General features: G+C 38.3%; 2 protein-coding genes across 4 annotated transcripts; both read left to right on the top strand.

Annotated features, from left to right (window-relative positions):
• Nucleotides 1-768: 768 nt before the first annotated feature.
• On the top strand, nucleotides 769-27,043 carry LOC124222893 (bromodomain-containing protein DDB_G0270170-like). Of its 2 annotated transcripts, XR_006884145.2 has the most exons (9): nucleotides 769-946; nucleotides 1,237-1,580; nucleotides 2,546-3,098; nucleotides 3,185-4,263; nucleotides 4,382-4,878; nucleotides 4,965-5,019; nucleotides 14,375-14,492; nucleotides 25,596-25,918; nucleotides 26,034-27,043. XR_006884145.2 is itself a non-coding variant. In XM_046634369.2 (7 exons), the coding sequence occupies exons 1-7, from the start codon at nucleotides 817-819 to the stop codon at nucleotides 14,396-14,398; spliced, it is 2,682 nt and encodes an 893-aa protein (XP_046490325.1). In that variant the 5' UTR covers nucleotides 769-816; the 3' UTR covers nucleotides 14,399-15,427. The 2 variants fall into 2 exon arrangements, 1 of the variants encoding a protein (XP_046490325.1); XM_046634369.2 differs by lacking the exons at nucleotides 25,596-25,918; nucleotides 26,034-27,043 and having other exon boundaries at nucleotides 14,375-15,427.
• LOC124222892 (uncharacterized) lies at nucleotides 9,639-13,625 on the top strand. Of its 2 annotated transcripts, XM_046634367.1 has the most exons (4): nucleotides 10,309-10,432; nucleotides 10,878-11,706; nucleotides 12,245-12,635; nucleotides 12,705-13,625. In XM_046634367.1, the coding sequence occupies exons 2-4, from the start codon at nucleotides 10,879-10,881 to the stop codon at nucleotides 13,007-13,009; spliced, it is 1,524 nt and encodes a 507-aa protein (XP_046490323.1). In that variant the 5' UTR covers nucleotides 10,309-10,432; nucleotide 10,878; the 3' UTR covers nucleotides 13,010-13,625. The 2 variants fall into 2 exon arrangements, with proteins under 2 accessions (XP_046490322.1, XP_046490323.1); XM_046634366.2 differs by having other exon boundaries at nucleotides 9,639-11,706.
• Nucleotides 27,044-27,401: the final 358 nt, after the last annotated feature.

The following is a 27,401-nucleotide window of genomic DNA, read 5'->3' as shown; positions in this document are numbered from 1 at the left end:
GAATTAAATATGTAATATAAAAATGTAAGTATACCTTTTACAGTATAATGTATATATATAGGTGTTTATATACGTATGTATAACGTAATATTAGATTAGGTGCGTGTAAAATCTTTTTTTCTGGCATATTTTCTTCTATGTACTCTGTGTGAAAAAATTTATCGACAAACTTGAATAAGAAGTAAAAATAATATTCTCGAAGGTGAATAATCGTACAAAATGCAGAGAAAAAGATATACATAAAATCGCACGGTATTCCGTATGATATATCCTTATATGTATAATAGCAAGAGATTATTTTGTTAATGTATGCATGCGTGTACAATTTTGCTTCGTGATGCAAATTTCTATCACTCGACTCTGCTGCAGGTGGTATTATATTGTTCAGAAGCTTTACGCGCGTTCATCTCTTTGCATAGCCGGCTTCTCCCTGCAGAAGTAGAATTTTAAACAAGTTTCATAATTTTTCAACGACTCTGAGCTCGCACAGAGCAGAGACACAACACGTTGAAATTTCTTGTTGTTTGTTTTGTCGGATACTTAAAATTTTTAACTCAATAGCCGAATAATCTACACCGGTGAAAAATATTATATTTATTTTAATTTATTTTTTTAATTTTTTTTTTTGACTAAAGAATTGTGTTCCTTCGAAAGTATAGACGCTGCTTGTTATACGATATCCTTAAATTTTGAACAAAGGTTTCTTAGCGTGTGTGCGATAACTGATTAACATAAGAATAATTAATTATCTTCGGAATATCCGCAGGCTAATATTATATCAGTCTATTTTTATTTTCAACGAATACATCGTTCGATATGCCGTGGCGGGAAATTTTTATCCGACAATTTGCTTTATTGCAAAGTTTAATTACCGTGACAATATTTTTCGGGTCAATGAATATTGAGGCTGCTCCCATAGCAGATCTTAACTCTGTGAATTTAACCAGTAAGTCAATTGCAAAACAAGCTTATTTTGTGCCACCACTTTTTTTTTAATACCTCAATTCTCCTTTTCTTTTTTTTCTTTTTTTGCTAAATTCGTACGTATTTTAGTATTCTTCTACCTTTGAGTATTTTCCAGGTTTGGAGACGTACTGTTTTTTTTTTGTCTTTCAATTATTTCATTCTACGTTATTCAAAATTTGCTTAACCGATTATCGCATACCTGCTCATAATTTATACCAGTTAACAAAGTAGGCTGCGAGGTGTATCAAATTTCGCTCGTAATCGTTTCAGCAGAGTTTAATATCACGGGAGAGTGTCTACCGCTGGGTGAAATAGCGAAATTCGAGAAATACCCTACGGAAAAAAATGATGATCCGCAATCGGGTACCGGATTTCCGGTCATAAACGCCGCGGCTTTGACCAGCGACGATTTCGCGAGGGTGGAATATAAAAATTCGGAATTATCGCCATTCGGCGACGATCAGGCAGACTGGATGAGACTGAAAATTCTTCACGATCTCCTTCAGCGCCCTCAAGACGATTTTTTGAAATCCAACTTTCTAACGGTTTACAAGTTCTTGGTCACCGCTTACAAACGTCTGCGAAGTGGTAAAAAAATTACGGAAAACAGTCACGTGAGTTTATCCCTAACGAATTATACATTTAAGATTAAAAATTTAAACACATTCGTAGTCCATTGTTTGATTTTTCGCGGACCTAGGTTAAAAGAGACAAGAAAAAAAAAGGAAGAAAAAATAAATAAATTATCGCGGAGGGTTTGGGATTTCGATAAATTCCGAAAGCGAAGAGGTAGCAAAGGAGGGAGAGAGAGAGAATCGAAAATGGGACAGGGGGAGGAAATATCTTGAGATAATAAGATATGGACAAGGTGCCGGTGATCGGCAACGCCCTGCGCGAAAAACAAAGACAGTGGCGAAGAATGCGAAAGAGGCGAGGATTTTGTAGACGGACGCGGTAAATCCCGTTTCTTGTTACGATAACTGCCGCGCTTTTTTTCCTTCTTTCCTCTCTTTTATTCTTCTATTTCCCGCCTCTGCCTCGATCTCTTTATTATTTACCGTTTCTCGCGGCTATTTGGAGTTTATGTATCCGGTTATAGCCCTAGGTGTGCGGGAATCGGGTGTGATAGTACGGAAATAAATATGTGTAGGTGTGCGGGAAAGAGAGGTAAAATGTAAAAGTAAAACATGCTGAAAGTAAGTTTTATACCAGGATCTGAAGCGTGGAGAGACGCCATCTTGTGGCAGATAATATACCGCGCAAACTGAGCCGCATTTAATTATAAAACTTGTTTTTTAGCCCGTATTTCACTCTCTATCCGTTCGATGTAATAAAATGGAAGCCTGTGTGCTTGCGCGAAGTTTTTCATTGCTTCGTGTTCGCGCAATTCACACGATAAGATCAGCTGATTGCCAATCGCGGCGCCATATTGCCATGCCTCGCGTATTTCTGATTCTAGTAGTGGAAAAATCAAACTCAAATAAACAGATTTTACTTTTCATTACCGAACATTGTGTTGAAAATCAGTGTGTAAAATTTTTTTTTTGCCCAATTTTAACACAGGTTTTTTCTGCCGCAGATGGAAGATCGAAGTGGCGGAGAAAATTCAAGTCTCGAGGACGGGGTGGAAAAAGATGGAGATAAGAGGGTCTTTCACACCTCGTCAACCTCCTCGACGTCTGACGGACTCCCTCACCGGCTTTATCGCTCCACTCTCATACACAGCGAGATAAACGACGACGACGACGAAGAAAACGACTACGCAGAATCGCTTGACGATCTTTTGGAAACGACCGGCGTTGCGGCCTCGAAACTTGACGTAGGAAAAACGAATTTGTATCTCAAGCCGAAGACGACCGCGACTAGTACCGAATCAATGCGGATAATAACCGTCGTCGAACATCCGACGGAAGAAACGAACACTGTGTCAAAAACTCTTTTGGATTCGGGGGAAGATGACTCGAAGTCAGAGATTGATCGAAAATATACCGAATCTAATTCCGTCACCGCTGAAATAAAGCGGGTTTTTGGTGCCACTGGTGACTTCCGATCGATATTGACCACCGAGGAGGAAGGAAACGATCAACAACTTTTTAACACGACATTGAAAAATTTGGATACTGTTTTTGAAGGTTCGTTATGTAGTTGACGATGGTAATAATTGTCACTTTTTAATACAGTTTTACAAAGTTTCATCTATCTTTTTTTTTGCCACCAGGATCCACTCGGACGAATATTACCGCGCAGAATAATTTCGTGACGGAAATAACTACGGCTGAGAATAATAACAGAGAAATTGGAAGTACAGCTATGAGTAACATTGAAAGTGGAGTTTACGGTACGATGAATAATATCGGAGTTGGAATTACTACTCGGATTAATTCTCAATCCGAAACCACGTGGAAGAGTATCTTTGAAGCAGGAATTACAATCGAGAATGGTACTGAAACGAAATTTCATGCAGCGAAGAATAATTCTGGGTTTGAAAATAGGACTCGGATTAATTCCGAGTTTGAAAACGCAACGAAGAAAATTTCCGAGCCTGAAAACACTACTGAGATTGATAACGAATCGAGTATTTATGGGACGATGAGTAGCTCGGAACCTGGAATTAGGGCTGAGAATAATTCCGGAATCGGGATTAAAATCAATTACAATAATACCGAAACGGAAATTGTGACTACAGGAAATAATTTTTCAACGATAATCACAACTGAAAAAAGTAACATTCAAACACCGATAGCTGCGAAGAATAATTCCGATGCAAAATTTACCATCAAAAATGAAAGCGATGTAAATGTTGAAACAAAAATTACAACTTTAAGAAACGATATTGAAACAGAGAATTCAACCACAGAGAATAATGTTGAAATTGGAATCGCGGTTGAAAATAAATCTGGAATTAAAACTAGCTTTGCAAAGCATGATTTCGAAACGGAAAAAATCTCGCATTCGTCACAATTTCCCGGCACGTCGATCGAGTTTTCAACGGTATCACAATTCTCGGAGAAAATCAACGGCAATCCAGACGGTTATCGAATGATCTCTGACAGGTTTCACGAATCGTTGGAATCGACGACCGTTTCGAGTCGCCACGTCGCAGGAATCAGCGATATTCCTTACAGCGCCACAAGTGAGGAAAATGACCCGGATATTCCGTCGGTCACGAAACCGGAAGACGGTGACAAAATCGCAGGAAATTCCGGCGACGAAGAGGCCGAACCTTCAATTCACTCCCAAACTACGACGACGACGACGACGACTTTGCATCCCTCTTCGACTGATCGTGGAATTCCGGTAAGTCCCTCATGGAATAAGTGAATAGAAATTCGTTGAATTTGAGTTGGGAAATAACGATGGATTTAAATTTGACCTGTAAAAATGATGGTTGATTTTTTATACTCTTCTCGACAAGGTTCGGGATGCGAAGAAGGTGCAGGTGATACTGAAAATCGGCGACATCGAGTTATCGCCCTACAACGGCATGACCAGATCTACCGAAGTGGGCCTGGTGAAAATACCGGGTTCAAAAAATGGTCGCAAAGAATTTTCGGGACCAACGAATTACGTTTCGAGAATTTACAACGTAAACGACAACGAGGCGGCGATCGAAGAGGAGGGCGAAAACGAAGACTCGGTCAATCCGAAATCGTCTTACAACGACCCGTACAGTTACGCAAAAAATTTCGACAGCGATCATCCCCATCGTCATCTTCCTCGGTATCACCGTTTCGACGAATCGTTGGATTCAGGCGAGTCGAAGGCGTCTTGGGAAAATTATCGCTCGAAGAATTTTCCCCATCCGCAAGTTCGAGTTCCGGTAAAAAGAGGCGGCCACAATACCAATATCGAAAAATTGTACAGGTGGTTCTACAGGACCGGTCAGGAAGCCGAAAATCCGGATCTTTCAAGGTAACAATTTTTTGTGTATAATATTTATGGAATTGCCATTCTACGTCAAATTCATTCACGCTCTTGTCTATATTTTTCAAAACTAGACGGGGTTTACTGGTCAGGTACATAGCGAAACCGGAAATCAGGTGCAAGGAATTGGTGAGTTTATTCGTTTATTCGTATCGAGTGTCGTAAATTAAACAGCGATATTCCGGCTTAAAATTAATTTAATTCACGATCATTTGATTCGAGCTGCATCGATTTGTTTTTTGATACACGCCTCGATTGGTTCTCGACGCGGCTCGGTCAGCTTTTCAAATTTCAACACTCGCGCGTGTTGTGCGATGGTTTTTGAACGGCTGATATCCGGTTGAGGATTTTATCAGCGTCGGGATTAGATCGGATATGCGGCGAGGATGAACTGCGGCTTTGCCGCAGGTTCAACAATACCTGTAATTTCGTCGCCTAAACAATTGTGCGATTGAAAATTTGCATACATCCTCGGTATCGAGATATCGATTTCCCTAACATAGAATTAAACGGGACGTTCTGTGCAAAATTAACCGATAGGCGTGAAAGTTTTTGTGAACAATCTCCAAAAATTCTGTATTGATAAAAGCGATCTCGTGCCATAACGGAAAATCGATGACGATGAGTTCATTTTGGCAAAAATCTCGCGACACGTTTTTTTTTTTTTTTGTTTTACACTGCTTTAAAGTTATTCAAATTTTTCGAAAAGAAATCAATTTATCTTCCGCAAAAATGGAGTGTTGTTTTTTCATTGCAGTTTCCTTTGAAATGGATAAATTTATATTCTTAAAATAACGAGATAAAAATAAGTCGCGCGAGTTTTGAGGCTTTTGTTGCTTCGTGTAGGCTTGAGAAAATCTTTCAAACTGTGTTCAGATTCGATATGGTCGAGTTGGCGTGGAATGCCCCATATATTCGTACATACACATGCAAGTAATTTAATCAATTCCCACGCAGATGGGTAAACCGATTCGATCCTCCTCGATCCTTCGATATCCATCTCGAATGTAATATTAATTTCAATCTCCATAAATGTATAAGTAATAAATTCGGCTCTGGCTCTTCGCTTCTCCCTCCTGTTTGTCATCGGCCTTCTGTTACCGCGGACCAAAATGTAATCGTATTTTTAAACTTTTAATTCTCTCCCCCAATATATATTAAATTACATGCATTCGAATTATAAATCACTCTCCATCCGTTATATTTCATCTCTCGGATTTATATCTAGTGAGCGATGTTTGTGACAAATCTCCATTTTTTTTTTTACATTCTCACGTTTGATCACGAAACCGTAAAGATTCGTTGATATCGGAATACGTGATTTTCGCTCAGAACCGATACTTTTCACCAAGTTATCATACACTTGCTTCGAAACAGGGATTTTCCAGATCTATTTGTTTCTAACTGTAACTTTGAAAAACTCTTTCGAATTCCGGGCAAAGTGTAACGACTGAGGTCTCTCAAATTCGCAGAGTTGAAAATTAATCCCGGCTAATTCTTACTGTTACTTTCGTTCCATTCGTCTTTGACGGTGCAGTCGGCGTAGAAAGCAGAGATTTCGGATGCATTCTGAAGCCCTTTTCTTTGTCCTTTACATCAAGAGCTGGGAGGGGAAAACTGAGGGAATGGATGAAAGAAAAGGGGGAAAGGAAAAAGGGTAAAGAGAGTCGAGTGTTTTAACTCATTGTCAGAAGCTGGGGGGGAGGGGGATCTCGTTCTCTTTCTCGAATTAATTGCAACTTCTTTCCCGCCAATTACATTCGCGATCCCGTTTTTTTCTTTTCACCCTTCCGCACCTCTTGCGCCGTTGTAAACGCCGTCAAAAATGCCTCAATGCCCGGTCTTACCGAGGTAATAAGTGACACTCATTACGCGAAGAGATTATCCGACTTGGCTATTTTTTTTTTTTGCTCGTGCTTACATTTTTTCTCACTTTATTCCCTTGTTTTATCCTGCATTTTTGAAACGAATATATACAAAGCCTTCGTGAAAATATCTTTCATTCGAACTCGTCGTAAGAAATATTGATCGGCATCTTGTTGAAACCGATAAGTGAATTAACGTCTTTAATTCAATTTTTTCTTCACTTTCTTCAAAGGAAATTCGATATTTCTCGCATTTCTGATTTTCGCACGGCTGAAAGCGAGGGGTTTATCACTCATGTAATAGTTGGGACAGCTGCAAATGTAATGTCCATGCAATGGTATGTAATCTCAGTACAATACCATGAAATATTCGTGTAATATCATGCAATAGTAGTGTAACGCCGTGTAATACTGTGCGATAGTTATGTAATACCCTGTAATAGTCATGCAATATCATGCAAATACCATGTAATAGTCGTGTAATATTATGTAATGGTGGTTGCAATAGTCATGAAATACCATGAAATACCTGTGTAATACAGCATGTAATAGTCATGTAATACCTGCGCGCGCAGTACCAAGCGCATGCGCTTTACAGTGTTTACCGGATTCGTGACATAACCTTGAAATTCGTATTGGCAACTGTTTGTATAACCTATGGACCGTTATTTCTCGACTTGATTGTGTGAGTCTGCCGGCTACAACACGTGAATGACGGAAAGGTACGTACTTAATTTAATCTGTCGCTTAGATCTGGCAAATATTCAATTATTTCTTGCTGACCTGTACAAAAGTTACAGGCAATTGAATTTCAGCGGTTTTTGTTATATAAATATAAGTAAATATACCTTAGCATGGGTGACGTGATATTGTTGTAATTTCCGATCCGTTGTATTGCTTCTAAGTTTGCGTCAATCCAAGAGAAAAGAAAGAATATGACCTAATTTTTTTACCACCTACCAATTTATGAAATGAAAAATAAAAGAAAAATCCTAACTGTCGCATAGTGCAGGACAGAATCATCTACAAGTGCTCAAAAATTGTGACACACTATCAATTATTTCAATTAAATTCCAAATAGATTCAATAATTATGCGTTTTTCAATTGACTTCATGAAAACATACGATTTCGTTGAAAGTTCTAAGAAATCAGATCTCTATCAGTTTGTCCTGGTTCCTTACTCATTGTTCATTCCAGAAGTGTCACAAATTGTACTATATTTTGGAATCAATCACTCTAGTTGACATTCACAATGTCAGCAGGTAACTGTGATGTTTGATCTAAAACTAGCTTGGAGTTAGGCATGGAGGAATCAGCGAGCAAGGCAGAAAAGGAGAGTATGGCGAAGACCATCGCTGGAAATGTTAAAGAACAAAAGTTTTGGGTCGTAATTAGGAAGGAACTTGGAGTTGATCCACCGTTGTACCTGAAGCATCTCCTCACCTGTCTGGGTTTCGATTCAGCGGCCGCTCTGAAAAACCTTTCAAGCGAAGCCTTTCTAGAAATGGAGAAATTTGCCCAAACTGACATGCTGGGATTGTTAGGCGAAGATGGTTACACAAAATCAGACTTCTTCGGTATCTACAGTAATACACCTGAACAATTCCGCATACTACGAGGACATAGGTTTTGCCTCTTCGAAATTCAGAAGTATATTATAGAAAAGGGGTTGAACCATTTTGCTACGGCCGAACAGGATATTAATGAAAAATTAACTAACATCAAAGCAAAAAAAGAAACCAAGGAAACGCTAAAAGCTGTATCGGGAAAAAAATCAGATCCACAGTCACGAAAATCACAGGACTTATTGAGTGAAGAAGATCAATTATACATGCTCATTAAAAATTGGTTTTCTAAGCAACCAGATGGTGAAGAAACCTTCAAAGATTATTTAGAAAGCCCTAAAAATCGGTATATAGAGGTATCTGTCAAAGAAGACGTTGACGAAGAAATTACCTATTCGGGGAAAATATCGTGTTGCCTGTGTAAAACTAAAATTACCGCGCATAAAGCCGAATACGGGAAATCAGTACCGAGGAAAACTCGTTGGGTATGTCAAAATTTTATGAAGCACGTAAAGGAAAAACATTTGACTTTGAACCCTGTGGAAAATTCGAAGGAAAATTTATTTCCTCGCAAGCATAACAATAGCAATAAAATTGATACAAAATCGGGTCAGGCGGAAAAAAATACAGCAAATGTTCTCAAAAACGTCGTCGCTAACACTACAGCTTTTACTTCTAGTTGTAAAAAGGTTCAACCCGAGGTTCAACCACTTATTACGGATGTATTCGATAAAGGCACCAATGACAATGATAACTGGAATACAAATGCTAGTTTGAGCGACAGTATCGCAAACAAGAACCAGAAGCTCGGCCAAAATTTACCAAGAATTATCGAAGACGTGAAATTAGTCACACCCGTTGAAATAAGAAGGGATATTATTAAAATTGAAAAAAGCAGGGGAAAAAGGCATATTACTAGAGAAATTGAGAGTGATGACGAAACGGAAGCGAAACCTACTAAACGGTCGAAAAATCGAATTGAAAGCGATGAAGAACTCGAAGTATCTGCACGTGACAAGCCAAATGATGAATCGGATGTTAGATCACAAGCTGTGATAGTTGAAAGTACAAATGATGAGTTACAGGGGGAATTCAACCTCGGAATAATGTAAAAGGGGTTCTTTGTTCCGAGAAAATTCTATCAACCCCATTGACTAGTAATACCAAAAATACTAAGACTATAGATACAAAAAGTTCCGACTGTGAAAAAAAAATTAAAAAAGATCTAAGAACTAGAAGTGACAAATCCTACCGACAAAGAGTGAAGAGTATTACTACAGAGAGAACGATTCCATATTATTTTCCAACATTGAACGAAATGGAATTGCTGTTGAAATATAATGCAGAATTAAAGGATTGCGTGAAAAATTTATTAGCACAATCGGCATCGAAAAAATTAACGAAGTCTTGTCCAACAGTCAATGAAAACAGTAAAAGTAACTTGTTAGTACGAAAATTGATGAGAATTTCTGACAAACAAAGTCAGGCCGAATCTTGCGGGAACAGATACGATTGCACAGTGAAAAAGTTTGCATCGTATATTTTCATGATTGGTGGAAGATTGTCGTACGAAACGTTATGCGCGAACTTGCCTCTACCATCCCCCTCATCTGTCAGTCGGTATTTGTTAGAAAACGGACCAGACATCATTGAAGGGCAGCTTCGATTGCAGGAATTGAAAAATTACTTAATCAAGGCCGACCTGCCTCTAGTCATATGGGTAAGCGAAGATGCGACGCGTATTACTGGCACCGTGCAATATGACCCAAAAACTAACCAATTAATTGGGTTGGTATTACCAACAGATAAAAATGGAATGCCTAAGTGCAAATCTTTCATGGCAACGTCACCAAAAGTAATGGAAGAAACGATGCAAAATATTCCAATTGCTTCTTTGGCGTACACAATTATGGCACAGCCTTTACAAAAAAATGCGGCGTCATTTTGTCTGTGCATATTTGGAACCGACAATAAATTCACAGCCGAACACGTGCTTAACAGATTCCAATTTATTTACGAACAATGTCAGCAATTCGGAATAAGAGTATTAGGATTTTCTTCGGATGGTGATCCAAGATTGTTAAAAGCGATGAGGATTGAAAGCCAAATAGGTATTTCGAATCTTGATTTACTCTTTGGTAAAGAAAATTGGACATGGTTCAACAGTGAATTTTGCAGTGAGTACTTTGTTTGCCAGGATACTGTACACATTGGTACAAAGCTAAGAAATCGCTTCATCAAAAACTCAATTGTTCTGCCGATGGGAAACAATATAGCGACTGTTAGTCACCTGAAACTATTGATACAGTCACAATCTAAAGACAAACACCAGATAACTTATTCTGACTTGGACCCAAAGGATAAAATGAATTTCCCTTCTGTTCAAAAAATATGTCAAGAAAATGTCAGAAAATTACTCAATGATACAGTACCTGGCAGCGAAGGAACATGTCAGTATTTGAAAATACTACATAACACCGTAGTTTCATACATCGATTCTGAATTAACGCCGTTGGAAAGAATATTTAGCATCTGGTATTCTGTGTTTTGTTTAAGGATGTGGCGTGCATGGATTTCGGCAAATGACAGTTACACTTTGGGCAAAAATTTTATAACTTCCAACTGTTACACATGCATTGAAATAAATGCTCATACGCTTATTGACGTCATCATACGCCTGAGAGATTCGGACCAACCAGAACTCTTCCTGCCATCTTTATATAGTAGTCAACCATGTGAAAGCTTTTTCCGACAAGTCCGTTCAATGTCATCCACGTACTCGACTATTGTCAACTGCAGCATGATGGACATCATTCATCGTCTCAATAGAATTCAAGTACAAAATGAAATCATCATCGAAGAGTCAGAAAATATTATATTTCCAAGATTTAGGGAGAGAAAAAGTGTAATCAATGTCAACACATATCCACTACCTTCTAATCAAGAAATACAGAAAACCGTTGAAGACGCGAAATGTCGAGCTATTGAAGATCTCGGGAACCTTGGTATATTTTTCAACAATATCTTATGTACACTGCCTTTTTCTGCAAAGTCTATTCAACTAGACTCAGACGACGAATCTGACAGCGAAGAAATCAGCGAGGAAACGGAGAGCGCAAATGAAGACACTATATCTGCAGAACTTGAACATGATATGATTACGTTGCAGTCTGTAACAGGAACTTTGGAACTCAAAAATTACTCCACCCAAACAGTTCAACTAAATGAAACGAGTCCATTTGCAGTCGTGCGTGATTCGTCGCAAGCCGAATACGTCGTTAGAAAATCGTCCATTTGTTGGCTGCTTAATAAAACCAAGCACCGTTTAAGTAGCGACAGACTTCAGAGAGTACGAGAAATCGAACTGCCGCATTTGTCCAAGAAGGTACTTATTAGCTTGATATTAACTCTTCCTAAATAAGTAATGAATATCTTTCCTTATGACCCAGACTCATTAAAATACTGCGGAAAATGTCCTACCTACACCTAGAAAAAAAATATAATGCAGCATTATTCTATGGTAAATGTATAACCCCAACGAATAGAGTTGTATAATTTATGCGGCAATTGGTTGAGATTCTAAATTTTTAGGAGGTTGAAGTTCGTAACGTTAACGAGACGATACAATTTGAAGAAAATCGCCATTTTGCAACTTTAGAATTTTTTAGAAATGCAGTAATCAATAAATAGTGGCTTGAATCAAGCAAAGTCAACCCACATCAGAACTACAGCCTCTGTAAAGCAATTACGAAGTTGAAAAACATAGTTTTTTTTCAAATAATGTGTCGTTACGTTAACGTTACGAACTTCAACCTCATAAATTTTTTAGATTCCATCATTGGCACATCCTGTCGTTGTGATGACTACAAAAAGTGTTAATTTTCAACTTCTTGGTTCTCCGTATAATGTTATTGTTTTTCTAGGAATCAGCTACTAGATCAAATACTGTCGAAGAGAATCCGGAAATAAGTATAGGGACATGGATGCTTTTTAGAGAAGACACTGAGGCAGAAACGAAATACAGAGTAGGCCTTGTTCTTGGATTCGTCTATCTAACTGGAAAAACAGACCCACAAAGAGAATACTCCAGATTAAGCGCTGACGTCAATAATGAAAGTATTGGCGTACTATGTACCTGGTATAGATTAATAAGTTCTAGTCTCCGTCCGGCACCAGTGGGGTCACATGATTACAAATGCATTTCTGGATATATGCGAACTTTACCAACACCACAGATAGTTGATGGGCATATTTTTTATTCGGATTTAGTTTTGAAACTAATCCTCGAGATTATTCCTACAACTTCACTCCAAGGTAATACTGCTGTGAAAAAATTTCATTTGAAATCATTGCACGTCTGGTTACAACGTTTTGAATTTTCAGGTAAAGATGCAAATATCGGAAATTTTGTGCTGATCGAATTTCTCACCAAAAAAACCAAAAAATACTACATCGGCGTTGTTAAAAGTATCCAATCAAGAGACAGAGATTGCGAGGAAGATTATGAAGTCAAATTCATGCGAAAAGTGACGAATTCGTCGAGCTCCATATTCGTTTTTCCAGATGTGGACGATACAAGTTATGTAACAGGAGATCAAATAAAGCTAATTCTGAGCAACCCGAAAATTGACCGAAGACGTCATCATGTATTCAGTGATTCTGATTTGTTAGAGTACGCTGTGATTTAAAAGTTAATTGAAGATCGTCTCAATTGCTAAAAAATATATATAATTATGTATCGTTAACCTCTCCAGAGTACTATTAGCATAAATATACAGAGAATATTATTATAATATATAAATTATGGTTGCGTTGAATTATTCTTTACTATATTTAAAGGTTGATTTGCAAATTTTATTATGAAATTTAGAGGGTAAAAGAGGTTATAAAAAAATAGTTGCAATAAACTATTTAATGTAATTCAAGCAAGACTTCAGGGATGCAATTAATGACAGTGAGACAAAAACCATTGTTAATAGGTATACTGAGAAATACTCATCTTACAGTAATATAATGTGTATCTATATAAATATATAATAGTCATGTAATAGTCTTGTAATAGTTGTATAATTAGTATGCAATAGTCATGCAATGGTCATGTAATTCATGTAATACTATGTGTAATACATATGCAATACGTATGTAATACTTGTGCACTATCTGTGGAATACGTGCAATACTTATGGGATACTTATGCAATACATGCAATACTATTGTAATCCCTATGCCATACATGTAATACCAGTGTAATAACTATGTAATATGTGAAATACATATGCAATGGTGTCATACTTGGGACAGTCATTATGAGAGTGGTAAGCCCCTCGGCTGAAAGAAGAATTTGTAATTCACTTTATACGCGCGAAATATATCATAAATCTAAAATCAAAACACACATGACAAACCTTTGGCGAATAAAAATTTTTCTTTCAATGCATTTTACATTATATCCGAAACCTTAACCACGGTATGAAGTTTCAGGAACCGCGTCAGCATCCCCCGTGTATTATTATCCTGGATGCATAGATTTTTATTTTACTTCGAGTACTACTACTACTACTATTATTATTATTATTGTTATTATTTATTTTTATTTTTTAATACCGCGTATACGCGCGGAATGAAAGGGAGGGAGGCCGCGACCAAACCGTACATTTATGCATATGTTATGCACAGGTAGGGAATTATTTATCACCTCACACTTAATACTAGCCTCGCGGTCGTACCGAACGTGAGGTGAATTTATTTCCTTCTTTCTTTCATGTTTTATTACGCCATTTTTGCATAACTTTAGCGTTACCGTACCTTATTTATTTACTTTTTTTTTTTTTTTCGAAACTGTCGTTATTTCAACGTCCCGATGTTTTTCATATTCTTTGTTTTCCAAGTGTTATGTAACGCATTCATTTCCATCCCCCTTTTTCACTCATTTATTTTTACAACACCCTGTGACTACTGCAAAGAAGTTTCGTCAAGACTTGAGCGTATTTTTACTTTAGTTTTTTGGTTCTCTTATTACTATGACAATTGTTACATCGTTCACGATTTTTCAGGCTAAAGTCCGAGGGGATCGATGAACGACTTTGAACTTCCGCATCGAAGAACATCCGAGGCAAGAAGAAGGGATAATAAAAGGAATAGGAAGAGACAATAGGACGAGGGATGAAAAAAGTACCCTGATTTTCGTCTCTTTGCGCGTGTGCGTGTGTGTGTGTGTGTGTTTTTTTTTCCCACCGCGGTGCGGCATTATCATATTTAGTGGGATATATTTTGATAGAATGGGGAGAACGGTGATGATAATGATGATGATGATGATGATGATGATGATGATGATGATGATGATGATGATGATGACATTATTGAGAAATGAGAATATGCAAAGATGATTATGTACGTACCTCAGCCTCCTTGACGACCCGGGCTACTTATAATCCATTTATTCTACGATAAGACAGAGAAGCCCTTTCCGGCTTCAATGCTTCCTGCCTCTCCCTTCATCCCCTTCGTCCCCTTCATCGACGTCTCTGTCATCGCGCCTTACATTCTCCTCATTGATTTTATTCAACGCGCGGTTCCCCGACTAACGAGGATCCATATTTTTACCCCCCGCCAAGTTGCCAGATGTTTTATCCGCGCAAAATCTCATAACATTATATAATACGCTTCTTTCTACTTTTTCCACTTATCCATTTGTAACCGATGTTTTTCATGCAAGGACCAATTTTTTATGTCGAGGGTAAAGAAAAAATCTCCTTTCTTCACTTTTTATTATTCCCAAAGCTTCTGTTTTGTATCGTATGAGATTATTATTGCCCCATCATCGCTGCAACCGCATAATCAAAAGCTGGGTATACAAGCGAGGATGTCTCGTGGGTGTAAAAACGTTGAAACCCTTTTTTGCGGTATGTATAATTTCCTTTTGTTTCGCCTTACAAAACTGGGATTTTATCACCCCCCACCCCCCTGCCGTTCTTCTGTTTTTCCTTTCCCCCATCCCCTCGGTTATAAATTATCCTGGCTCTTCTCGTTATTTCGTTTTATTCTTCCTTTCAGGGAAACATTCGCAAACACACGTATTACAACGTGCATATATTTACACAGCCAACGTATAAGGTGTTTATCTATGTGTAACGAATAATTTACAGTGTAACCGATCTTTCTTTTCTTTCTTTTTTTTTCCCCCCTTTATTCTACAATATACTGAGAGACTTTTTATGGTCATTAATATATGGGAAATTTTATCACCGCGGCAAGGCGAACACACCCCGGAGAAAAGCCAACCCTCCGGACAATCTTAAACGTCTACGGAATACGCGAATTCACCCCGCGGGCTTTCCAATATAAGGCTCCGATCCCCGTAAACTATTATCATGTAGCTATAGAACTATGCGGGTGGCATAACTGTACGACTATATTCGATATCGATTCACCTTCTACTTCTTCTCTCCTTCTCCTTCTTCATATCCCATCCTCATCGACGGTTTATACCCTAGGTATCTCTATCTTATACTCACTCACTTGCTTGCTTACTTATCTCAGACTTGGAAAGCGTTACCAACCTTCTCGCGATTTATTAACCATTTTTACTGGGTTTTATTATTATTATTATTATTATTATTCTTTTTTACGCTCTTATATCACGTCCTATCGCGGTAAAGAAATGTAGAAAATGTAGGGTTTTCAAAGGGGTTAAATAATTGCTAATTCCACCATTTTTTTTTTTTTTTTTTGTTTTTTTATTAATTTCAAATGAAAAAATTCCAAATTGTTCTTGAAACTATAAACAATAAAGCCGTCAAACTCGAATAGCTTCGAGCGTTTTAGTTTTCTTTAAAAAAGAAAAAAGATAGGTATGATTTTAGACCGTCCAATCTGTACACCCTCCCTTTAAGGAGAAAAAAAAATAAAAATAACAATAATTTGCAGATCGTAGATTCGCGAATATCAGGAATGAAAAATGAGAAGATTGGCGGGGTATGAAGTACCCTGTTGAAAATATTTACGGCGACGGGATAAAAGATACAGCGATTCGGAAAGTTGGAAATTAAGGGATGTTAAACTTTCGTAACTCACCTCGGTCCCGTTTCCAATGAAATTCATGTACCCCTATCACCCAATAATTTATAACCGTTAGGTATACAAAGAGGTATAACAACCGAAGGAAAATAATACCGTGGGTAAAATGCGAGGACACGAGTTCGCGATGGGGAAAAAGAGAGGGAGGGGCGAGAAAAAAAAAAAAAAAAACACAGATAGGGGGGAAAAATGAGATTGGAAATACCGGGAGTTGAAGAAAGAGTGTTTACCCTATTTTTATTCCCGCCTCGTTATCGCTATTAATTATCATTCCCGTCATATCGTAATTTATATAAAAATAAAAACTTCCGATCGACGATTTGATCTCAACGCCTTCGTGGAACATGTCGTGGATCAGGAACACGACCTGCACCATCTTAATCACCGATTGATCACCGGCCGGTGCTGGATTCGCGGGTGAAATCGAGCGCGAACTTAATCGGATAGTCGATTCATCAGTCGGCCAGGGGTGTCAATGCACTCCGTTCGGGGATGAAGCGACCGGGGTTACAGGTGTAAAGCGTAAAGCGTGCGGCTGCTGCCCGAAACCCTGATCGAAATTCCCGCCCTGCCCGGCGACGCGAATTGATACCCTGCAACACGGGGTTATCGACACCCCATCCCCTAGTTTCGCGGATGCTGACGCCGAGGTTTTCGCCCGTCGAGGCGAGGCTCTCTTTTTCTTTTTCTCGCTTTCATCAGCAGAGCCCGGAAAATCGACTTGTACGTGTGTTGATTTTGCCGGATGTTCGGTATATCGGCTGATTGTAAGATCCTAAGGTGGTATTTTTACGGGGAACGCGGGGAAACCTAACAACCCCTGAATAGTCCACTCCTAAGAATGAACGAAAGTAATCGATTATTTTTGAAATTCGATTAATCGACGGACGTGATTATTCTTACTCACAATCGGTTTTTGCCTGTATTTCCAATTTTTAAGAAAACGCTGAGATGCACTGTACTGAAAACTCGTTGATTTGTTAAAAATTTGCAAGAATTTCATTCACCCTGCTAGTTCGCAAAATTTCCAAGATCCGTATTCATATTCGTAAAATTATAAAATGCGAATTTGCAAATTCTTAGGCACGACGTTGCGGGTTCGTGCTTGTAAAAACAGCTCATTCCCCGGGTTTTTTTTTGATTGATAAGACTTGAAATACATTGACGTCGAAGCCAAACAGGCGAGGGGGAAAGTTCGCCAAGAATTTCCGACTTATGGGTACTCCTGGGTTTACTTGGTACGAATTTCGAAACAGCTCCATGGGGCAAAGTGAAAATAAGAATATCGCCCGTCGAAACGGTTTCTTAAAGGCCGAATTTCCGGACGTATAAGTATAAGCGTATACGGCCATTTTCCCCCCTTAAACCCTCATACCTGCCCCTTATAAACATCTCTACATTATACTCGATTCGCGGTTAGCGTATATTGGGGTATATAACAGCGCCTATAACGCGCCCACATCCCTTTCCCCCTATTATTTTTATTATATTATAACTCGGGTGATTTCCTTTACAACAACTGGTTGTAAAAACAACAGGAAAAAGGATAATATTTATACCATCGTCACTTTCGTCATCAGCAGCTTTCATTGGATAAATTCTTGCCGGGTATCATTCTTTTCGAAGTTCGAGGGCTGCCTCGTGGCCAATCTAACGCCGCTTGTTACTACTTTCTATTTTTTTTTTTTTTCATCACGTTGCGATTATCCGATTTTTCCTTTTCTCCCTCCTTGCGTGTCTTGCAAAAATATACGCACGATGTACACACGCGTGTTATACATGCATGCGAAGAAGCGGAGAATCGGGGCGAGGCTTCGGCCATAACTCAGTGTTATCGGCGAGTTCACGGCCCAACGCATTTCGCCATCCCTTCCCTAGCGACTCCTGAACCCCCAATTCGCGAAAGCCTGGCCGTGTGTACACGTATGTACAAGGCACATGCACGTACGTACATATGTACACACACACACACACACACACATACGGTATATGCATCGGTAACTCGCGAGCTTTGCACACACGCGTCAATTCCCCGAATTCTCGTTTCAAGGTTGCGGGGGCTGTTAAAGGGGTTACATGGGTTTCGAAGGTTGCAAAAAAGCAAATTTTCACAAATTTTTATTCAAGTATGATACAAGAATTACTTGATTCAAACTTTAGGCGTATGAAAGAACAATATTTGAACGATGTTTCGTAAAACGATCGTCAAAAAAATTTTGGTTTTAGCAGACCAAGTATTTTTCTACCTTGCTAACTTTATCTGACGTCAACGAAACCAAATATTTTCTTTTTTGGTAGGGGAGTATAGGTTGCGTTTGAACGAGGGATTTTAAAAAAATTTAATTTTGAATTATTGGCAGAGTTGTATGGAAACAAGTACGATTTTTCCTGTAAAATAAATTGTGTTCGATTATAAAAAAACTAACCTTCGTCGAAGTACTAGTTAATCCCAACTAGAAGAAGATTGCAAAATCTCAATAAGATCGGTGGATTAGTTTCGGAGAAATCGTGTTCACCGACTTGAAAAATACAGTTTTGAGAAAAGAACGATATACGGTCGAACCTAATGAGAGGAATTTCCAAAGGCTCTCTCTCCTAGAATTTTACTCCAATTTGCTCAATATTTCCAAACCCATGTAACCCCTTGACCGCGATATTGGAACACTCGAAATTACAATGATTTGAGCCACTAACCAAAACAACCCAGAAATAATAACCCAAAGAAATGTAACCCATGCATGACAAAAATATCTTATTTGCAACATCGTTTAATTTATTGCAATTTAATATTTTGCTAATTCTTTGTCATGGATTGTTTTTGGATCGGTTATTTTTCCACGGGTCATCCAAGTCAGTCATCAAACTTTCGGATCGTCTGCACCCTCGGTTCATTTTTTACCTCCCAGAAAGTTCAACGACGAAGCTCATGTCCAAACACACGTCTATTTCCATATTCGCGAGTCATTGAATCGCGAATTTGTGAAATAAGAATATTAAAATTCCCTTTTGGTCAACAGATTTTTAATATAATCTTTATTCGGCCCTTTATTTTCCCCACATTTGCCTCATCAATTCGATATGAGTAATTTAAATTACCGCAGCAGAAATAACCGCACGTGTGTCTGGAGGATGGACGATAATAATAATAATAATAATATCAGTAAAAATAGTAATAACAGAGTCGGGTCATAATGCGAGGATCAATGGCGCGTTTGCTGGGAGTGGAGCAGCTAAAATCTTATTCTTATCTATCTAATAACTTTAAGTGTAAGAAGAAGGGATGTGTGAGTGAGTGACTTTCCTTTTCTCTCTCGCCCCTCATGCTGTTTCGTATGAAACTGGCAGGAAACCCGAACCGAATAACGCGAATAACCGCCGTTTGACCACTCTGAAAATAGCCAGTTAACCCAGCTCCCTTATCATGAGGGGTCCTCTTTCCATACGTCACGATTTTTCATCCCCTAGCCATCGGTGTAAAGGCAGGTGAGTTTTGTACATAAGTAACTTGACAAATGTCTTTAACTCGTATCACGTATAGATGATTTGAATTTCTCTGCCTTACGCCCCTATTTTTCAATACAAACAATTATACACTAGGCGCTCTGTATGAATTATTTTAATGTAGTTTGATTTGTTTTTTTTTTGCATCAAACAACGTTTTTGAATTTTTCCGCAGCAATCATGAAATCCATTATTAAAAAAAAAACGCCAATTCTTATTTCTACTTCACGTGTACCCTAGAGCGGGTATAATAATAATAATAATAATAATAATAATAATAATAATAATAATAAAATGACGGGAATAAATCCTCTCCTCTGGCAAGATCCATTCGCTTCCTTAATTCCCTTACACAGGTTTTTTCCTTTTCGTTTTCCATTCCCCAATTTTCTTCACCCTCTTCAGCGCTCCGGGGTAAGATCAGGTCTGTAGATTGGAAATCATAGCGAATAAACGGTCATTCTTACAGCTCTTTATAGCAACTCACAATTTCACCTCGAAAGCCTCATACGTATATATATATATATATCTATACGGCCTTTGCAATGGACCTGATTATCATCGTTTTCACTATTACTACAACTTTTATCACGATTTTTATTTTCATATATTACGATCCGTGAAATTGCTTCACCCCGAAATCTTAAGGGTCGCGGTAAATTTTGAGGGATGGAGGTTTTTCTTTCTTACATTTTTTCTTCTTCTTATCGACAGTTACAACACACTTTTACCCAGGAATATTGACGATTTACGAAATAGGAGTCGTTAAAAAAAAAAAAGTCATTCACATAGTCTATACCGATTAGCATTCTGTTAACAACAGAAATTATTTTCATCCCACGATTGTTGAATAATTATTTGAGAAAAATTGGAAATTTTATCTACAACTAAAGCTGTACTTGAAGGCGTTTCCGCGCCTTATTTATACACAAAGCACAGTGTCGACCGAAATGTTTGTTCAACTAAAGCTGCCGTATGCAACGGTGGGTTGTAAAACGCACGTTGCATATGCGACACGTACGTATTGGTGGTGAAATACGGGGTTGTTAGGTGTCGGCTGTACGGACCGGCGCTTCGCTCCCTTTGATCATCGGTTAAACGCGTCCCTCTTTCCTCCGCTGCCGCGTCGTTGCTTCGGAAAACGCGTGCAGGCCGCGTGTCTGTGTTATACGTGATGCATGCATTATGCAGATCGTGTATTTACGTGTATAATGGACGCAGACCGCGGATATCGCTGCATCTTTCTCCATATTTTACAACTAAACTTATTATTCTCACCTTACAGTTCTTTGCTTACGGTGGATTACGAATATTCTAAATCGCGGAAAAGCCTCTTTCTCGCATCTCCTTGTTTCCTTCGTCGGGATATAAATCCGAATCGAATTCGAAAAATAGCAAAAATTTTTATGATTGGGATGGGCGTGAAAGAGTATAGAAAAATCAACGGAATCGATGCCTCCCGGTAATTTAAAATTTCATATGTAGAAGTTAAAAATGTTGATGATCGAAGTATGGAGAAGTAAAAGATTGAAGAGGCATTGTAGAATCGTATACAGATTCTCGATTTTGCTTCGCTTTTCTCTATTTCGACTTACTACGTTTTCAATTTTGCCTTATTGAATTATCCACATTTTTTAATTCTATACGAATGAAATTTTCACGTTTATGAAAATTTGTTATTCTGGTCCTGGTGCGAATCAGTAATTCTAGTTTTTTACCCCCTACCCGGTAATTGAAGTCGCTGATAATCGCACGCCTTAATTATTAATGAAATTCCAAAATCAGTCTTCGACTCAATTCTAATTCGCACAAATTTGCAAAATTACAGTATTCGTTCGGCGCTACTTCCGCTAATGAACTGTTCTACCCTCTTCATTTAAATTCTCAACTCTCCCTACATCCAGTTCCAATTGATATTAACGACGTAATTGCCATTAATCAATCGTCAAATCCGCTTCCCTCTCTCTCTCTCTCTCTCTCTCTCGGGTCCTTTAATTCCGCGAAGCGGTCGCTTCTGCTTCCGGCCATGGAACGTCCGCAAAACGGATGCCTCGAGGATTTCCTAAGGAAACTGGTTTACGGAAAGCGAGTCGAGGCGAGGCTCTTGGACGACGTTTCAGGTTGCAGAAGATGAGGGGGGGGAGGAGGAGGAGGGGGCGGTGGACCACCTCAATTGAAGTTCAGAACTGAGTGGTTGCACTCTCTTCAATCTCCCTGAGTACATGTGCCTTAAATACAATAACAAATCAGATAATTGAATTTTCTGCTAAACGTTTACCCGCCTGTCAAACCATGCGTATAACAATATTAATATTATCAATTCCCACAATTTGTGCGTAAATTCGCGAGATCGATGAAAAATGAATTCGCAAGTAAAATTTTCACAAGCGGCAGAAAAAAAATAATTGCCAATTGGCTGAATTTTCTTGTTAAACAAAAATTCGATTAAAAATCTGAAAATTGTATCGGTGTTGTATCCTTTGTTACGGGTTGAATAAAATATGCTTCAGTATTTTTAATCTATATATATATATATATATATATAGATAAATGACAAGCGGTAAATCGTACGAATTATTTTCTCTCTCGCTTTTACTCCCCCTTTTCTGAATTTCTCTTTATTTAACCTGCACCCGCAGAGAGCCCTCCAATTTATTGCCTGTAGATATGTATAATACTGCAGGCTCGAATTGGGGAATCGTATTTTATATAGATATAATATCGAACGCCATCGATAACAAAATTATGAATCGCATAACCGTTTCGATAATAATGATAATGATAATGTCAATGGCAATAACGATGATAACGATCACAATAATAATATCCAATAATTCGAGCCCGTGTCACCTGTTCATGAAGTCTAATAAAATATCTTTGCATAAAACGATATACAAACATACCTGACTATATATCATGCGATAATAATTTGTCGTTAGAATTAATACGTATAGTACCTACATTGCCAGGAAAAGAGAGAGAGAAAAAGCGAAAATTCTACGAGTCGTTGCAAATTTTCAATAAACGTTCAACACCCGCCTTTACTCATTTAATCGTTAATTCTTACGTATGAAATGGAAATTCACTCGATTCGTTGAGTTTTGTAAGCAATGTCAGAAATTTCGTGTCATCTTTGAGCGTAGTTTTAACTATTCCACAACTTGTTTATAAATTTTAATTTTTTTCTTCTCTTCAAATTGCAAATGTGCTTGGAATTTTGCAAATATCAAAGAATAGAAAGGTCGCAGTTTACCGTCAACGAAAATAATGTAAAACGATACATTATAAAATCAAAAATTTACGAAACGGTGAACTTGTCAAAAGTCCAAAACCCGATAACCATTTTTCTGCTTCGCTTAACCCTGTACTTTTTTTTACAAATTCGGTGAAGAATATTGTGGATTGGTGAAGAATACGTTGATAAATTGAACGAAAATTTCTCACATTCACAATTATTTCCCAAATGATATACGCCCAGTTATTTTGGTTTTTTTTTTGCCCCCCTTTCCGTCAAACTTTATCCCCCTTTATTTTTACTCTCCAAAGGGTTGAAAAAAATCGAATATAATTCGGGCGTTATTAATACTACCTGCACGATATGATATACGTATGTAATTTTCAATTATCACGACGTACACTTTCGCCTAATTTATCATTACACTATTGTACGTACTGTACGTACAACCAACGAACGTTTTTGGCCGCGGTTCGCGAAAAGGGGCAAACGGCTCTCGGTCTGCGCCAGAGAATTACACACAAATGTGTGTGTATATCGGGAGAGACACGTGTGTATACATGTACATACATCACACCGTCCTGCATAGCCAGAGACAATAGGGTCTAGGTATAGGGAGGACAAAAGCGTGATATACGGCGACCCCGGAGCACCGGTATTAAAATCATATTTTTAAACCCCGTCGCACGCCTCCCGGATTTCGCACCGAATCCACCCTCCACCCCCGCCGCTCCCGACTCGCGAAATTCCCGTGCTAACGTCCCGTGACGATATCAGTCCGCACGCGAATCCCTCTTTCCAACATTTGTATTTTCACCCCCACCCGCTCATATTCCTCGGTTAATCTTCTATTTTTGATTTTTATTTATTCCCTATTTTACTTTCTCCATACGCAATATTTCGCATCGCGGCGAACACGAATTCCGAAAAGATAAACAAAGTGAGTTTATCTTCGCATCCTCGTTAATACTATACTACATCGTTGTTATTATTTTTGGAATGTTTTTTTTTCCCATTTTTTACCTTCCGCGAATTTCATACGCACGAAAAAATGTCGTTCATTCGATAAGATAAAAACTTCATATTTATTTTTTCGGATTTGTGTTAGTAAGTAAAGCCGGATCATTATTGCTGTTGTTGTGTCACGTTCACAACTTATACTTCATAATTGGGTTAAAACTGGCTTATTAATGAAGCTAATTTACTTTTTAAATCAACGTCCGACTTAATCGTATATGCGCGGAGCGTATTAATCTGCAGAGAGAAAGGCGGAAGCTCGTAAGCTCGAAAACTGTCACCTTTATTTATACTATACGTTACAGGTGTACGTTTCATACACTGTAGGTAAATGTATATTACCGTGCACTCGTTTATATTCGTTTATCACAACAGCTTACAGGAGAGTAACAGTTATGACAATAATGTGAATATGAATAATAATAATAATAGGAATAATAAAAATAATTATAATAGCCACGTTTAGAGGTAGAGTGAAACGAATTAACAGCGTTAATGAGTAACGTGTTGTAATCAGCGAAAACAACCCCCGCCTTCCCAACGGTTTATATAACTTTAATAAAAAATTAAGGAGGCAAATCCACTCGGTCATCTTAACGATAAATCATTGCAAATTGGCCGAGCAAAAATGTTCGAGCATCTGGAAACGTTTGAAACACCCGGGAACTGTCTTTCTTTCCTTCCTTCCTGGCTTTAGGGGAAGTAATAGAAATAAGGGGCGGCTTATTACGGCTGGTTGGAAGTTGAGGTTTCTAATCGGCCGACGAGGGGCGAGAGGGTGTTTCTCCCGGGTTGAGACGAAGGTACTTGGGTACTCTCGGTGAGAACCGAGGGACCGAGGGGGTGCAATTTCTCAGTAGTCAACCACAGACGCGGACTTGGACCCCAACTTAGATTACCAGTAGTGGTGAACCAGGCTGGCTGCTAGGCCGGTACGTTTGTTCCTCGGTATGTGGGTACGAAATTTCGTCGTCTAATCCTGATTTACGAGTCAACGACAAATCATATCGCTCCCCAAACCCCGAGTACCGTACTTGCGCATACGTGTAAGCTATTAGTCCAGTCAAAATAGGCATGAATTGAAAATATTCGGGATGTGGCTGAATTTTTGGGTGTAGGGATTTTCGACACTTAGGAACTTGCACCTCAAGTAATTTTTTACCCCAATTTGAGGGTTTTCGCGTTTTTCTCAAAAACTGCTATCGATAGATGAAAAATGACTTGACCATTGTGTAGATCGGAAAATTCACAAAATTGCAATATTATTTCCAATGCATTTCGTTACTCCGTTTCCTGTCGCGGGCACAATAAGTAGCAATACAGGCATGAAACAAAGAGATAAATCTTTGTTTTAGACGTATTAAACGCATGTGTTTCCGGAAATGAGAAAAATTGTTCGGCTGCCCATACGTACTACTAATTTTGTTGGACATGTGTCTGTGTAGAATGGAGAGGACATTGTGACGTTGGATTTTGCGTCTGTTCCATTCTATTCCATCTCATTCCAACCCAAACTCAGGAACGAAGCAGCGAACCGACCAACCTGGAGGAAAAGGGTTTGGATGTTAGCCAGAAGTCGAACTATTCTGAAACGGACCGGAAATACAGACGAGCAAAGGTGGGGACGAGGACTGGTTTCGGGGGTTGAAAAAGAGACGAGCTACCCACCCGAAATATTTCTCTGCAGAGTGCAGTTTTCCGATTTTACTGCTGGCTCTGCGAATCAGGCGAAACCGATGAAGCGAAAGTTTATTCGAACAAACAAGACGTAAGTAGGAGTTCAATTTATTTGATATTATAAAATATTTACTTAATGAAATTCTTTAACGTGTCCATCGAATTCTTCATAATAATCATCTTATATTCTTCTCGTTATATTACAGGGATCGTTGGACTTTGCTTCAAGTATTTGCTGCGACGTCTCGGCATCGCTTTTCGCTAAGTCCGGCGAGGAACGGATCAGAGAAGAGCAGAGCTGCAATAGAAAATATTTCCTCCTCTCTGCCTCGATTCCTTACTTAAATTCTACTCCCATTTTCTTGATTACGAATTGATTATTCCCAGACGTTCCGTAATAACGCGACTGTTTACGACGCTGCCGAGATTTGATGCAATGATTTGATATATTAAATGTATATGGTGCGTATGTAATGTATATGCGAATGTTGTCTGTTTACATGTATCATGTAAAAGGTATAAAAGGTGAGTTGTTCTTCATTCTTTTATTTTGTTGAAAGCCAAGAATCATTTGGAATTGGCAATTTTTCCATCGAGTTGAGGGTTTCAGCGATTTGATCACTTCGAAATTTATCACTCCTGATTAATTTTTGTTATTAGAATTACGAATGAAACGGGGAAATGCGTCTGTGATAGCAAGTGATTAGACCTTGTATAGTGCTTACAATGAACATTTTTTACACTGGTGTCATGATCGTTTCGATAAATAAATAATTGAGACTACAAACCTAAGATACTGAATTAGGCTTGTCTTTATACATACAAGTACATTTGTATAATAAGATGATTATTTTTTTGGATTGATTGAGTATTACCGTTGTATATAAGAGTATGATTGTAAAATAAAATAATTTATCACTCCTGATTTATTGTTGTCATTATCATTACGAATAAAATAGTAGAATGCGTCTGTGATAGCAAGTGATTAGACCTTGTATAGTGCTTACAATGAACATTTTGTACACTTGTGTCATGATCGTTCCGATAAATAAATAATTAAGACTACAAACCTAAGATACTGAATTAAGCTTGTCTTTATACATACAAGTACATTTGTATAATAAGATGATTATTTTTTTGGATTGATTGAGTATGACCGTTGTATATAAGAGTATGATTGTAGAATGAAATAATTTATCACTCCTGATTTATTGTTGTCATTGTATTATGAAATAAATGTTGTCTCAAATAAATTGTAAATGACTGTCTTTTGCTGTTTTCCTGACACTTTGTCTGTTTTCGGTCAACCTCCTCCGCTCAGATGTTCTCCTGATACTAGGAGTAATTTTTCGATGCAACCTCTCCGCTTTGCTTAGCTAAGTGGGAACGCCTAATTATAGGCAAGCAAACTTACATGTACGCCACACGGCTATCAGGCGTAAGGCGTGCCTTTGATAGAGCTCCTCGACTCAGATGTTCTCCTGATACTAGGAGTAATTTTTCGGTGCAATCTCTCCGATTTGCTTGGTCTGAGTGCGAACGCCTGATTATAGGCAACCAAACTTACATGTACG

This window comes from Neodiprion pinetum, chromosome 7 (assembly GCF_021155775.2).
Source record: "Neodiprion pinetum isolate iyNeoPine1 chromosome 7, iyNeoPine1.2, whole genome shotgun sequence".
Taxonomy (NCBI): domain Eukaryota; kingdom Metazoa; phylum Arthropoda; class Insecta; order Hymenoptera; family Diprionidae; genus Neodiprion; species Neodiprion pinetum.
This window is presented reverse-complemented; position numbering and strand designations above follow the sequence as displayed.